General features: G+C 37.9%; 1 protein-coding gene across 3 annotated transcripts in view; it reads right to left on the bottom strand.

The window, feature by feature from the left end:
- Positions 1 to 416: 416 nt before the first annotated feature.
- The window catches only part of impdh1b (IMP (inosine 5'-monophosphate) dehydrogenase 1b), a 34,777-nt gene continuing 21,708 nt past the window's right edge, over positions 417 to 13,485 (bottom strand). For all 3 annotated transcript variants that reach the window (XM_059326289.1, XM_059326290.1, XM_059326291.1), the window contains 12 exons: positions 13,208 to 13,309; positions 12,364 to 12,438; positions 11,708 to 11,914; positions 10,568 to 10,655; positions 10,276 to 10,475; positions 8,409 to 8,499; positions 8,167 to 8,262; positions 5,572 to 5,715; positions 4,531 to 4,675; positions 4,287 to 4,430; positions 3,457 to 3,540; positions 417 to 2,121 (listed from right to left, as the gene is read on the bottom strand). In XM_059326289.1, the coding sequence (XP_059182272.1) occupies positions 2,100 to 2,121; positions 3,457 to 3,540; positions 4,287 to 4,430; positions 4,531 to 4,675; positions 5,572 to 5,715; positions 8,167 to 8,262; positions 8,409 to 8,499; positions 10,276 to 10,475; positions 10,568 to 10,655; positions 11,708 to 11,914; positions 12,364 to 12,438; positions 13,208 to 13,309 (1,398 nt within the window). In that variant the 3' untranslated portion in view covers positions 417 to 2,099. The remainder of the gene's footprint in view (positions 2,122 to 3,456; positions 3,541 to 4,286; positions 4,431 to 4,530; positions 4,676 to 5,571; positions 5,716 to 8,166; positions 8,263 to 8,408; positions 8,500 to 10,275; positions 10,476 to 10,567; positions 10,656 to 11,707; positions 11,915 to 12,363; positions 12,439 to 13,207; positions 13,310 to 13,485) is intronic.

Here is a 13,485-nt window from a genome sequence, read left to right as displayed (position 1 = left end):
TTTTATTTAAAAAAAAAATACATCTGGCGAACAGGACATCCAGTATGAAAATGTTAGAAAAGCCTACTCCTACATAAGCTGAATGATAACGTTTCAAAGTAAGAAAAAGAGGCGAGAGGGTGTGTAGCATTACGCTTTTTCACTGAGCTGTCGTGCAGCCTTTATCGATCCCTGTTTCAAGGCATATCTCTGGTAAAAAAAGAGGAAACGAATAAATCAGAAAACTATCACAGAGAACCTATGCCCCACTGTGAGAACGCAGGAATGAACAACTGACAAGGTAACAAGCGACTTCTTGCGCCAAATTTGGTTTTGAAATTACAAAAAGAAAAGTGTCCGAGGAAGTGTAAAGACACTTGGCAGTATGTATGCAATTACAATAAAGCTGAATATAAATACAGCCATGTTTGGCTTAGTGAAAAAACAAACATGCATATCAAAAAACACTTCATGCTCAATTCCAAAGCCCCCAAAGACTATACAGATTTTAATATAAAGTTGGTTTTATCTAAAAGTATTCAAATTACGGGCAGAGAAATAGTCCTTCTCGTCATTCCGAACTATTTTTTTGATTGACTTGATACGTTTTAGGTGATTTTTTTTCTTTCAAAACATACCTGATCTTCAGTTTTTGGTCCCTTCCGTGCTTGACATATGAACACTATGCGCTGAGATGGGACGCTGATTATCTGTCAAGATGGACGTTGAAGGGAAAATGAGTGTCCATAGCAAAGTAGTAAAGACTGAGCAACCTGGTCTCACAGAAATCCGTGAAATAGCCACGGATTTCGCTTAACTCAAAACCCGTGGAATAGCCACGGAATCACTCAAATTTCCGTGAAACTGACACGGATTTCGCTACAATGCAAGTTAAAGACAGTTAATAAGTTTTCCTATTGGTTTGTTCCAAGTCACGTGACCTTTAAGGTTCCGGCGGTCAGAACAAAAAACATGGCCGACAGTTGACTCTCATTTTTAGTGAAAAAAAAATCAATATTTTGACTTAGTTTCTGCATAAAAATGGATTTTGATCACATTTCTAGCGAGAAATATATGTTTTATTTTCTAAATATTCACTCAGTGAATGTACATAATCACTTTGTGGTGAAGATCTCGCCAGAAAAATATGACTTGCATTGTAGCGAAATCCGTGTCAGTTTCGCGGAAATTTGAGCGATTCCGTGGCTATTCCACGGATTTTGAGTTCAGCGAAATCCGTGGCTATTTCACGGATTTCTGTGAGACCAGGTTGGGCTGAGGGGTCTGTCTGTCTAGAGGTTGCAGAGGGGACACTGGAGGATATCTCGTACCGCGGGATCCACAATACAGGAAGTAAACAATATGCGCTGAAATATAAACAGCTACTGCTCATTAAGTAGCTTTATATATATTTATATATATATACCTGTGATGACTTAACGTGAAAGAATGATACACCGACACACTGCACATATAGAGAGACAAGTTTTGTCCTGTTTTCTGCACATACTAGTGTGTTTAAGAGCTGGGATGTGAGAGGCTTCAATCAGGGAGCGTGCTGGTAAAAGTGGATCCCTAAAAGACGCTGATGATCCGCACCATGGTCGATTTAGATTCACTACTACTAAAGAGGACAAATAAACACAGTGCTCCTTCACTTTTTGTCCCAAAACACATTTTTAACTACATCACACAGTCATACAACCACTAACCTCTAATCCATCCATTTAATTTCGCACTTCATTCTCTCACTACTATCAACAAACACGCTAAATTGGGATCGGCTGCATACTCAAGATGTCATATATCATTCCCCAAAACCCTGATGCGCCGTTTCTTGAGTGCAAAATCCCAGGTGTTGAAGAGTCGAGGTGTCAGTTTGATGGTTCTCACTTCGCTACTACGCCTCTTTTTTTCCTCCCCCTTGCAGCCACGAGCCGGGATCAGAGAGAGAGAGAGAGAGAGTAGTGGTGGATATGACGGAGGAGAGGGCAGAGAGGGTGTAGTGGGTGGTACAGGTTTTTTTTTTTTTTTAAGCAGAGGTGGCGGTTTTTAACATTTGGTCACTGTTAGGTTGGGTTTGTCACGTGCACCGATGTTCTGCGCTCCATCCCCCCAGATCAGTAAAGCCTCTTCTCGTAACTGTGAAGGCAGAGAAAGATCGGGAAATAAATCAGTTTTGCTTTTCTGAATGCATTTGGTAGAAAAGTCACTATTTAGTCTAGACGGATTTCAGAATAAAGGCTTTCTATAAGAAGTGAGGAGCATTTATGGGTACAAGTCAGGAACCGGCCTACCTTACATATCTCAAGGGTGCTGAGTCCAAAAAAAATGGTTCCCAAGCGAAATTTTGAGTTTTTGACCTTCTAATTTGTATCAAATGGCCACCAAATTGCCCATCTTGCACAGTCATTGGACCATTTCCCCTTAGTTTTTTTTGTTAGTTGGCAATCAAAGATGAGGAAATTAAGTTTCTGGATCTATAGTCTAGAGTCAGAGCAAGGATATAGTGGAGGCTCAGTGTCTTTTTTATGTATTTATATGTATGCAAAATACCAACTGGAACATTTAAAAGTGATATTGATTGAATATTTATGTGGGCCTTAAAAAAATGACACAAATAATGCTTAATTTCACCTTAAAAGTTGGTATTTTGCATATATATATATATATGTATATATATATATACATAAATTTGGTATATAACTACATAATTTCCTCATCTTTGATTGCCTACTTACAAAAAAACTTGGGGAAATGGTCCAATGACCAACGGCCGCCATTTTGATATGCAAATGAGAAGGTCAATAACTCAAAATTTCGCTTGGGAACCATTTTTTTTTTGATTCAGCACCCTTGAAATAAGTAAAGTAGGCCAGTTCCTGACTTGTACCCATAAATGCTCCTCACTTTCACTTTTTGGACAGTTCCGTCTAGACTATATGGGACATGTGGGGACAGTCAGGAGGGAAACTAGCATTTGTCCTTTTCGATAAAGCTTTCTGCCACTCAGGTTTATAATGGCAACTAAAAAAATGCCAGTAATCTTTGCTGCATTGTCCCTTCTTTTGTGCAGCTAACGAGCTGCTTTATTTCCCCACTGCAGCGTTTGTTCATGCCAACAGCTAACAGGAAGAACAGTCGTATTGGAGCCAAGCTGTTTCTTAGCAATAATGAAATCATCTATAAGTCGAGAAAGAAACCACAGTTTAGAGTTCTGGCTCGTGCTTCTGGGACTGAAAATAATAAAAACCTGCTCTCACTGTAGAAACAGTTTTTTTAAAAGAAGGGTGAGGTTTTTTTTTGCAGCTGGGAACAAAAATAGAATACTGGATTGATAACAATAAGGTTTATTTGTGCATGAGGACCGTGTTAAGTTCTTCTGTCCATGTTTTATTGTCCCAGAATACAGTGTACTCTCTTCAATTCTCCAAATATATTGTGAAATGCAGCATTTTTGTGTGTTTATGCACTTACGAGTGGAGCCCATGAACGCCTCCCTCCACCTGTGCAGACATGGTCCTCTTTTCAAACTTTAGCTCTCCAGAGTACATCATGGAGCTGAGGAAGAAAGAAATAATAAGATACAATGCACATAAAAGTTAGTCTAATAAACAGTAACTAGGACTGCAAGCAGTACTGAACGGGCCCTCGTTCATATATATAAAATACTTCAATTTAACCCTCTATGGTACACATTATGATGCCAGTTAGGAAGAGAATGTTTGGAGGTTTTTTTTTGTTTTAAAATAGACTAAATAAACATAATCTGAAGAAATTTTATACATATTTTTTTAAGTTTCTGGGGTTTGTTGCCTGTTGCCATGTGTCAATTATAAAACTAAATTGCATGAAACTCTTTCTACACTCTGGTGATGACGTCACACACCGTGACACGAACATTCCGTGCAATACACACCCATTATAATCTCAGAATTTATCCAAAAATGATCATGGTCATTGAACAGGGATTGATAAAAAACTATATGACCTATCGAAACGTGGATTAATACACCGATACACAAGACTTGTGTCTACTGTTTAAAGTTTAAATAGAGTCTCTAGGTGAAATTATGCCGGAGAAGTAGACGTTTAAAAATCTCCAATGATTGTTCTTTTTCGCTCATTTTTTGTCGGCCCTCCCATTCGTTTCAATGCAAAATTTTGCGGGACGAAATTGCGTCCGGAAGAGGAAGAAGAAGAAATCCACAGTATAACAGTAGTGCAGCACTGGTCCCTACAGATATTGCTGTATGGGACCAGTGCTGGGGAGATTGCCCCGAGGCCCTAATTACCAGGCTACTCACCGGAGAACAGAGAGACTCTTGGCCCCGATGTCCTGGCAGCCGTGCTGGATACCAGCGATCAGGTAAGGAACAAACTTGTGGATGGATCCTTTATCCTGCACCGAGCCCGACACGCCCTGGGCCACCTTCACGTTGTCTCCCTCGCTGTGGAGAGACTTTCATCAGTGAGGCTCTAACGGAGTGGCAGCATTGGTAAGGCTGCTGTCTGAATCTGGCTTTTTACCACTTTTAGCTTCACACGTACCTAAAATATCTCTTCTGGCTGCTGGTGCTCTTCTCCATGGCGTCCAGGGATCCCATACCTCGGTACTTTTTCAGCCGCACGCCGTCTGAGAAAAAGTACTCTCCTGGAGCCTCGGTGGTTGCCGCTAGCAACGAGCCCATCATAACTGGAGCGGAGAGAGCCGAGAGTTATCTGTGTTAGTTTTTTTATTACTCAATCTAACATCATTGCAGCTTTGTTGCTATGAAGACTGAACATTATCAAGCTGAATGAAATATGACGGTGGTATATGCCCTTCTTTTTTTTTTAAATGTTACAACATCTTCACGTAATAGAAAGTGTTTAAGATCAGAAATGCAGACAACTGATGATTGGGATGACATCAATTATGAATTCTTTATGATGGAAAGAATTACTTTTTTAATGAGAAGTTTCTAAAAAGATGGGATTATTGGACTGAGAACATTAGTGTAACCAAGTACATTTATTCAAGGTACTTGCACTTCCATTTTATGTAACTTTATACTTCTACTCCGCTACATTTTGAGGCACATATTGTACTTTTTTTATTCACTACGTTTAGCTGACAGCTTTAGTTACTTGTCAGGTTGAGATTTAACATAAAAATATGATCTATTTCAAGTGATTAGACATTTGGAATATATAAAACAATCTGAGTGGGTCCATTCTGCACGAGTACTTTTACTTTTTATACTTAAAGTACATTTTGATGCTGATGCTTTTGTACTTTTACTTCAGTAAGTTTTGAATGCAGGACTTTTACTGTAGTGGAGTTATTTCAGTGTGGTATTACAAATTAGAAGGTCAAAAACTCAAAATTTCGCTTGGGAACCCATAAATGCTCCTCACTTTCACTTTTTGGACTATTCCGTCTAGACTAATAGGCAATAAGGCAGAAAGATGCAGCAGTAGTAGGAGAGTAAAGTTAGGCAGATATCACAATTTGGCCAAAAAATGACTTAGCCAATTATGCTATGAGGCTAACGACATGAATGTTGACTTTGATTATCTGGACCGTGATATAACAGAAATAATTCTCACCAGTCGACGCTCCCAGCGACAGAGCCTTCACCACGTGGCCGACGGTCTGGATCCCTCCGTCAGCGATGACGGGCACGCCGAAGCGCCGGGCGTACTCTGCTACCTTATAGACCGAGGTGCCCTGGGGCCGGCCGCACGCCATCACTAGGAGAAAACACACCTGATGTTACTGACAGCAAACAGAGCAGGTAAACAACAACAACAACAACAACAACAGGCAAGTCAGATCAAACCTCGGGACGAACAGTAATCAGTTTATAGCAGCTATTCTCAACCTTGGGGTCGGGACCCCAATTGGGGTCGCGAGATGATTTCTGGGGGTCGCCAAATCATTTTGGAAGTCAGCTCTGTCTCCACTGTGTTAAAGTGTTCATGTGTTTTAGTCTTTTTGGTCACTTAATGTCTTTTTTTGGTCATTGTGGGGTTTTTTGTGATTTTGTGTCTTTTTTTGGTCATTTTGTGTCTTTTTTTTAGTCATTTGTTTCTTTTTTGGTCCTTTTGTGTCTTTTTTTTATCATTTGTTTCTTTTTTGGTCATTTTGTTTCTGTTTTTTGGACATTTTGTGTCATTTTTTTGTCATTTTGTTTCTTTTTTGGTCATTTTGTTTCCTTTTTTGGTCCTTTTGTGTCTTTTTTTTATCATTTGTTTCTTTTTTGGTCATTTTGTTTCTGTTTTTTGGACATTTTGTGTCATTTTTTTGTCATTTTGTTTCTTTTTTGGTCATTTTGTGTCTTTTTTTGATCATTTTGTGGTCAATTTGTGTCTTTTTTGGTAATTTTGTTTCTGTTTTTTGGGTCATTTTGTGTCTTTTCTGCTCAATTTGTGTCTTTTTCGCTCATTTTGTGTCATTTTGTGTCTTTTTTTTGTCATTTTGTGTCTTTTCTGCTCAATTTGTGTCTTTTTTGCTCAATTTGTGTCTTTTTTGGTCATTTTGTTTCCTTTTTTTGGTCATTTTGTTTCTTTTTTGGGTGATCAGAACTGTACGTGTGAGATTGTGTTCAGTGAGCGGGACAACATGCATGTTAAATTGGGGGTCGCGACTCAAAAAGGTTGAGAACTACTGGTTTAGAGAATAAAAAGCAGCAACTGGTAACTCTAACGGAGTTATTCTGGTTCGTTGTGCTCTAACATGTCTCTCCTGTTCTTGTTGGCGAACGTGACCCAGTCTGAACACGGGAGGCCGGTCCCCATGGCAACCCATATTGGGGCCTTGGCAGATCACCATGACAACAAGGAGGGTCTCAGGGTATGTTTTACTGCTAGATGCTTCTCACTGTAGCCAGATGAAGAACAGGTACAGCATGATCTGAGTATTCCCAGTTCCCCCTTAGTGAATTATTGTAATTTCTTTTTTCTCCTTTCTTCAACGACAGGAGGAACAAGATGGCGGCTGATAAGGACGAGTGGTTCATGAGATACGGAGAGATGACCTGGAGATCTAGTTGAAGGATGAAACTGGTTGGACATGAAAACTGTGAAAAGTGGAAAAATCCATCATAAAGATGGAAGAGACTGGACTATAAAAAGTCAAATAAGTGGATTATTGTTTGCTGACACCAAGCTTTATGTTGTACTTTCATGAAGAAGAATAAATAAAACTTAAGGAAAAAAAAGGAAAAAAAGCCTTGCAAGTTTGTGTTTTTGCTTCTTTTTTCTTTTCTTACATAAATGGTGGTTCTTTTTGATTTAAAAAAATGATTATTATTTAATTGTATCACGATAGTGTATTCTTATTTTTTTCCAATTGCTGGGAATGTAAGGACACATTGTAAAAATAAAAAAATAAATATCAATGTTAAAAAAATAGATCCATGCCTCCCTATCCCAAATATTTTGTGTATTAACTGAGTGCTATAGATCAGCTATTCTCAACCTGGAGGTCGGGACCCCAATTGAGGTCGCAAAATGATTTCTGGGGGTCGCCAAATCATTTTGGAAGTCAGCTCTGTCTCCACTGTGTTAAAATGGTCATGTATTTTAGTCTTTGTTACCTTTTTTGGGACATTTTGTGTCTTTTTTTGGGTCATTTTGTGTCTTTTTTTGGGTCATTTTGTGTCTTTTTTTGGGTCATTTTGTGTCTTTTTTGGTCATTTTGTGTCTTTTTTGGGTCATTTTGTGTCTTTTTTTGGTCATTTTGTGTCTTTTTTGGTCATTTTGTGTCTTTTTTTGGTCATTTTGTTTCCTTTTTTTGGACATTTTGTGTCTTTTCTTAGTCATTTTGTGTCTTTTTTGGTCATTTTGTGTCTTTTTTTGGGTCATTTTGTGTCTTTTTTGGGTCATTTTGTGTCTTTTTTGGTCATTTTGTGTCTTTTTTTGGTCATTTTGTGTCTTTTTTGGTCATTTTGTGTCTTTTCTGGTCATTTTGTGTCTTTTCTGGTCATTTTGTGTCTTTTTTTTGGTCATTTTGTGTCTTTTCTGGTCATTTTGTGTCTTTTTTGGTCATTTTGTGTCTTTTTTTTGGTCATTTTGTGGTCAATTTTTGTCTTTTTTGGTCATTTTGTTTCTTTTTTGGGTGATCTTAACTGTGCGTGTGCTTTTCTAGTGCTCTGATCGTGAGAAAAAAAGTGAGTTTTATATGAAATGAAGCGTCAGTACCTTCCTGAGTGATGCAGATGGAGCCGCAGCCCATCCCGACTCTCAGAGCATCGACACCGGCATCGATCAGATTCTTGGCCTGAGCTGCTGTAACAACTGGAGGTGGAAAAGAAAAGAAGAAAAACATGTCACCAGTGTGTCCTACTTTGTTTTTTATAATGTGTAGTCCTTTGACCCACTCCACTGATGTGTACATATTAACTAAAACATCAAGTGCTTCTTTTTATCCCAAACAAACTCACCATTTCCTCCCACTACTTGCAACTCTTGATACTTCTGTTTTATATAATTTATCATGTTGATTTGATACACCGAGTTTCCCTGTGAAGAGTCCTGCAGGTGGAGAAACATTCAGGATGTTAGTACACTGGCGTTTGACTGAATTAACAGATAATACAGGCTAAGAAATGCATAGAATTTGCATATTATACAGACATATTTCACACAAAAATGGCATTCTTTACACATACTGAAGATTTAGTTGAACCTTATAACATTAGAGCTTAAGGTCAATTTCCAGATTTAGGTAATCATAAGTTATAGTATGTTGAGTCATGGACTTTCCAACATATCTGAGTCATGCTTTTATTTTATTTTTTGTCATTTTGTGTCTTTTTTGGTCATTTTGTTTCTTTTTTTTGGTCATTTTGTGTCTTTTTTGGTCATTTTGTGTCTTTTTATGTCATTTTGTGTCTTTTTTTGATCATTTTGTGGTCAATTTGTGTCTTTTTTGGTCATTTTGTTTCTGTTTTTTGGACATTGTGTCTTTTTTTGTCATTTTGTGTCTTTTGTTGCTAATTTTGTTTCTTTTTTGGGTCATTTTGTCAACCTTATAACATTAGAGCTTAAAGTCAATTTCCAGATTTAGGTAAACATAAGTTATAGTATGTTGATTCGTGGACTTTCCAACATATCTGAGTCATGCTTTTATTACTTTACATTGTCATGGTTACCACTCTTTAGGAAATAAAGGGGGAAAAGAATACATTTTCGCCTGACAAAACCAAATAAAAAGTTGTCTGCATAATGTTAGTCAGTGAGCTAGAAGGCCAATCTTAGAAAAGGTTTAATTCAAGTGTGTTTTGCCTTACATCTGGTGTTAACAGGTAGATAGATTGACACTTTGAAGTGTCATAGCGTGCTGCTAATTCTACCAACAATCAGCTTTTAATCAAAACTTTAATAAAATCACAATTTTCCAGCACAATATAGATTATTTCCATGTTACTGAAGTTTTCAGGTTTCTCATGATGTGTGGAAACCCTGAGAAGGATCAGTTGTAATGATTTGTTGTGCTACTGGTCTTACACAACACCACTTCCTCTTTATCAGTGGAACATATTCAAAAACAGATGTGGGTATTATTAGCAACATCTGCTCAAACAATGACCTGACACATATTTATGCAAGACCAGTGGTGGTTCTACACAGGGGCCTCCAGGGGCCACTGTAATGATAAAATGATCAGTTCATTCAACAATGAACAATGGAACAATTCTAACCTTTTTTTTGTTCAAACAATATCTCATTGTACACAAAAGGAACCCAGAATGTTAAATTGTATAATAGTTTAACTCTGTGGAGTCTTATTGGGCTATTTTGTCCATTTTTGAATACTTTTCATGTCTTTTTTGGTCATTTGTGTCTTTTTTAGTTATTTAGTGTCTTTTTTTGTCATTTTGTGTCTTTATCATTGGTGTCATTTATGTGTCCTTTTTTGTGTCTGTTTTAGTTATTTTGTGTCTTTTTTGGTCATTTTTTGTCTTTTTTTTGGTAATTTTGTGTCTGTTGTTGTATCTTTTTTAGTTATTTTGTGTCTTTTTTGTCATTTTGTGTCTTTTTTATCATTGGTGTCATTTATGTGTCCTTTTTTGTGTCTGTTTTAGTTATTTTGTGTCTTTTTTTTGGGTCATTTTTATGTTTTCTGTGGGGTTTTTTTTGGGTTATTTGTCTTCTCAGTTTGTGTCTTTTTCCAGACATTCAAAGATTTTGAATGCTTAAATATCATCTTTGCCATTTTTTCATGTGCTAATGTGCCCCTCTGATTAAACACTGGCCCCTCCTTGGCCCCCACAGTAAAACTGGTCTAGAACCACCAGAAACACCCACCAGCACAACAACATCCACCCCAGCCTGCACCAGCAGGTCCAGTCTGTATTTGTCGTCCTCTCTGGTGCCGATGGCGGCGCCGCACAGCAGCTGTTTGCGGGAGTCTTTAGAGGCCAGCGGGTAGTCCCGGTTCTTCTTCAGATCCGTCCTGGCAATAATGGCCACCAGCTCGTCGTTATTATTTACAATGGGAAGCTTGCCTGGTGGTGGAGAAAGAAAAAAGTCAGGTTATTAAATTGCAGAGCGTCCAAATTCAGAAAAAAGCTGCTGTTACATGTGAGCTTTAATTCACCTTTTTTACTGCGCTGCAGAATATCATTGGCTTCTTTCAGCGTCACGCCAGCTGGAGCAACCACCAACTCATCCCTCTTCGTCATGGCCTGGGAGAAGAAATAATCATAATAATATAATTAAGTTAAAAAAATATATATAAAAAAAAAAATCAAGCGTTTTTTTAACCTCTTTGTGGGCTCAGTTTTAAGCTATAACATTAAAAAAGGACAGCCATTTCCAAATGTGTCCCTTGATCTTTTACCTTAGAACAGCTATTCTCAACCTTGGGGTCGGGACCCCAATTGGGGTCGTGAGATGATTTCTGGGGGTCGCCAAATCATTTTGGAAGTCAGCTCTGTCTCCACTGTGTTAAAGTGTTCATGTGTTTTAGTCTTTGTGGTCATTTTTGGTCAATTTGTGTCTTTTTTGGGTCATTTTGTGTCTTTTTTTTTTATCACTTTGTGGTCAATTTGTGCCTTTTTGGTCATTTTGTGTGTTTTTTGGGTCATTTTGTGTCTTTTTTGGTCATTTTGTGTCTTTTTGGGGTCATTTTGTGTCTTTTTTTGGTCATTCTGTGTCTTTTTTGGTCATTTTGTGTCTTTTTTTGGTCATTTTGTGTCTTTTTTGGTCATTTTGTGTCTTTTTTTGGTCATTTTGTTTCTTTTTTGTGTCATTTTGTGTCTTTTTTGGGTAATTTTGTGTCTTTTTTGGTCATTTTGAGTCTTTTTTGATAATTTTGTTTCCTTTTTTTAGTCATTTTGTTTCTTTTTTGGGTGATCTGAACTGTGCGTGTGAGATTGTGTTCAGTGAGTGGGGGTCGCGGACAACATGCATGTTAAATTGGGGGTCGCGACTCAAAAAGGTTGAGAACTACTGCCTTAGAATATCCCACTTAATGCTAATCCCATACATGTTTGGCCAAAAACCAAATAGTAATTTTCGCTTACTGCCTTCTGGGGCCCCTAAACTGTTTCATAATGGCATAAACTGGTTTAACTGGAAAGCTGAGACTCTTGTGGATTCCATGAACCCATTTTTGACCTGCTATCTCCCCCTAAAAATCCACTGTCCCCTACCCCCAATTATATATAAAAGGGGACAGAATGGGGTTAAACACATGATGGATAACCAGGTTCTTAGAAGAAACATAAAACCTCACCTCCTCCAGAGGTTTTCCGTGGTCTTTCTCAGACAGGAAGTCGATATCTCTGGAGGTGACGATGCCCACCAGCTTGCTGCCCATCTTCCCCGTCTCTGTGACTGGAATACCGGAGAAGCCGTGTCGTACTTTGGCCTCAAACACGTCTCCGACCGTGTGACGCGGACTCATCACGACTGGGTCTGTGATGAAACCCTGCTCAAACCTCTGGGGGGGGAAAAGAGAAAGCAAACTTCATTATTATCTTGATTATTTTCCCTATACTTGAGCAAAGCAGCAAAAGTAGCAAAAGCAGCGCAAAAAACACCACGCGAAAGACACACAACCATGAATAAACATTAATAAGCAAAAACACACACACACACAAAAACCAGTGACAAACAAAAAAACACACACAAAAAAACATTGAAAAACACACAGGTGGAAGACAATTACCAGTGCCTATATAGAGACAAGATACAACATGAGAAAGGTCAAGGGTCATTTCATTTGAGGTTAAGGTTAGTACTTTAAGTGTCTTTATACATATATTTGTACAGACATGCGAGTGTGTAATGGTGATGACAAACTACTACAACAACTACTTAAACCAAACACGACTAGTGACCATTGACTTCACTTCAAAATGCGGAGACAGTTTTGATCTCATAGTTTACCTTGACCTTGCGGACCTCGTTAGCTTGAAATTCTGGTGTGCAGTTGTGGTGGATGATGCCAATGCCTCCCATTAGCTGCCAAATTAAGAAAAAAAAGATTAATTTCAGAATTTAAATAACCCTCTGAACACCAAAACCTGCTTATTTTCACCTTTCTGACAGTCTTTGTACAGATCATATTTAACAAAAGCTTCGGCCAGTAATAGTGGAAAAAGCAAAGTTTAAAATAGTGATATGTTTATCAAAACTACTATATTCTAGTTGTCTCGTTTAAAAATCTTGCAAAAAACATTAACTTCTGTGCACATCAGCGCAAATGGGAAACCACCCTGTAAAAAAACAAAATCTGTGTTTTCTACTTTTCTAGTGTTATTAGTCGTTGATTTTTCTTTTTTAAATCACTGAATGAATGAATTGTGGGATGTTTGTACATAATACCAATATGAGAGATTTCTTATAAATCAGCTGGACTTAAAGGGGAAACATGGTTAGATTATCAATAACAGAACCGATAAAATGATAGATAGAATGACTTCCATATTCCATATCTCAGCTGAGAATATTCGGCTAAAATTCAGTGAAACTTTAACTAAACTACAAGCTGTTTACACAGAGCTGAGAGGAGAGGACAAGAGAGAAAAAAACATAAATAAAAATAATAATTATATAATAAATAAAACATAAATAGTTCAACACTTGTTTGTGAATAAAAAGGAGCAAAAAACATCCTGAAACTGCTTCAATTCAGAGGATTCAGCACTAAATAAAAGCGGTGCCTTTACTTGATATTTCAACAGTTTGTGTCTTACCGCCATTTTTTTTTTTGTCTTTTTTTGTGTCTTACCGCCATAGCGATGGCCATAGCCGACTCTGTGACCGTGTCCATGGGGGACGAGATGAGAGGGGTCTTCAATGTGATCTTCCTGGTCAGTGCTGAGGTCAGATCCTAAAAGAAAAAATGAAAAAGAAAAGGGGAATGCTCATTTTAATGTCTTCACAATGTGGAGTTTCTGTCTGTCCTTTCCCACATTAACCACCAGGGGGCAGCCTAAACCTGGCAGATTGCAAATACTGTAAAACTTTCATTAAATCTGTTTTCATTGCACTAAAGGGACATGGAAG

Source organism: Centropristis striata, chromosome 22 (genome assembly GCF_030273125.1).
Source record: "Centropristis striata isolate RG_2023a ecotype Rhode Island chromosome 22, C.striata_1.0, whole genome shotgun sequence".
Lineage (NCBI taxonomy): Eukaryota > Metazoa > Chordata > Actinopteri > Perciformes > Serranidae > Centropristis > Centropristis striata.
This window is presented reverse-complemented; position numbering and strand designations above follow the sequence as displayed.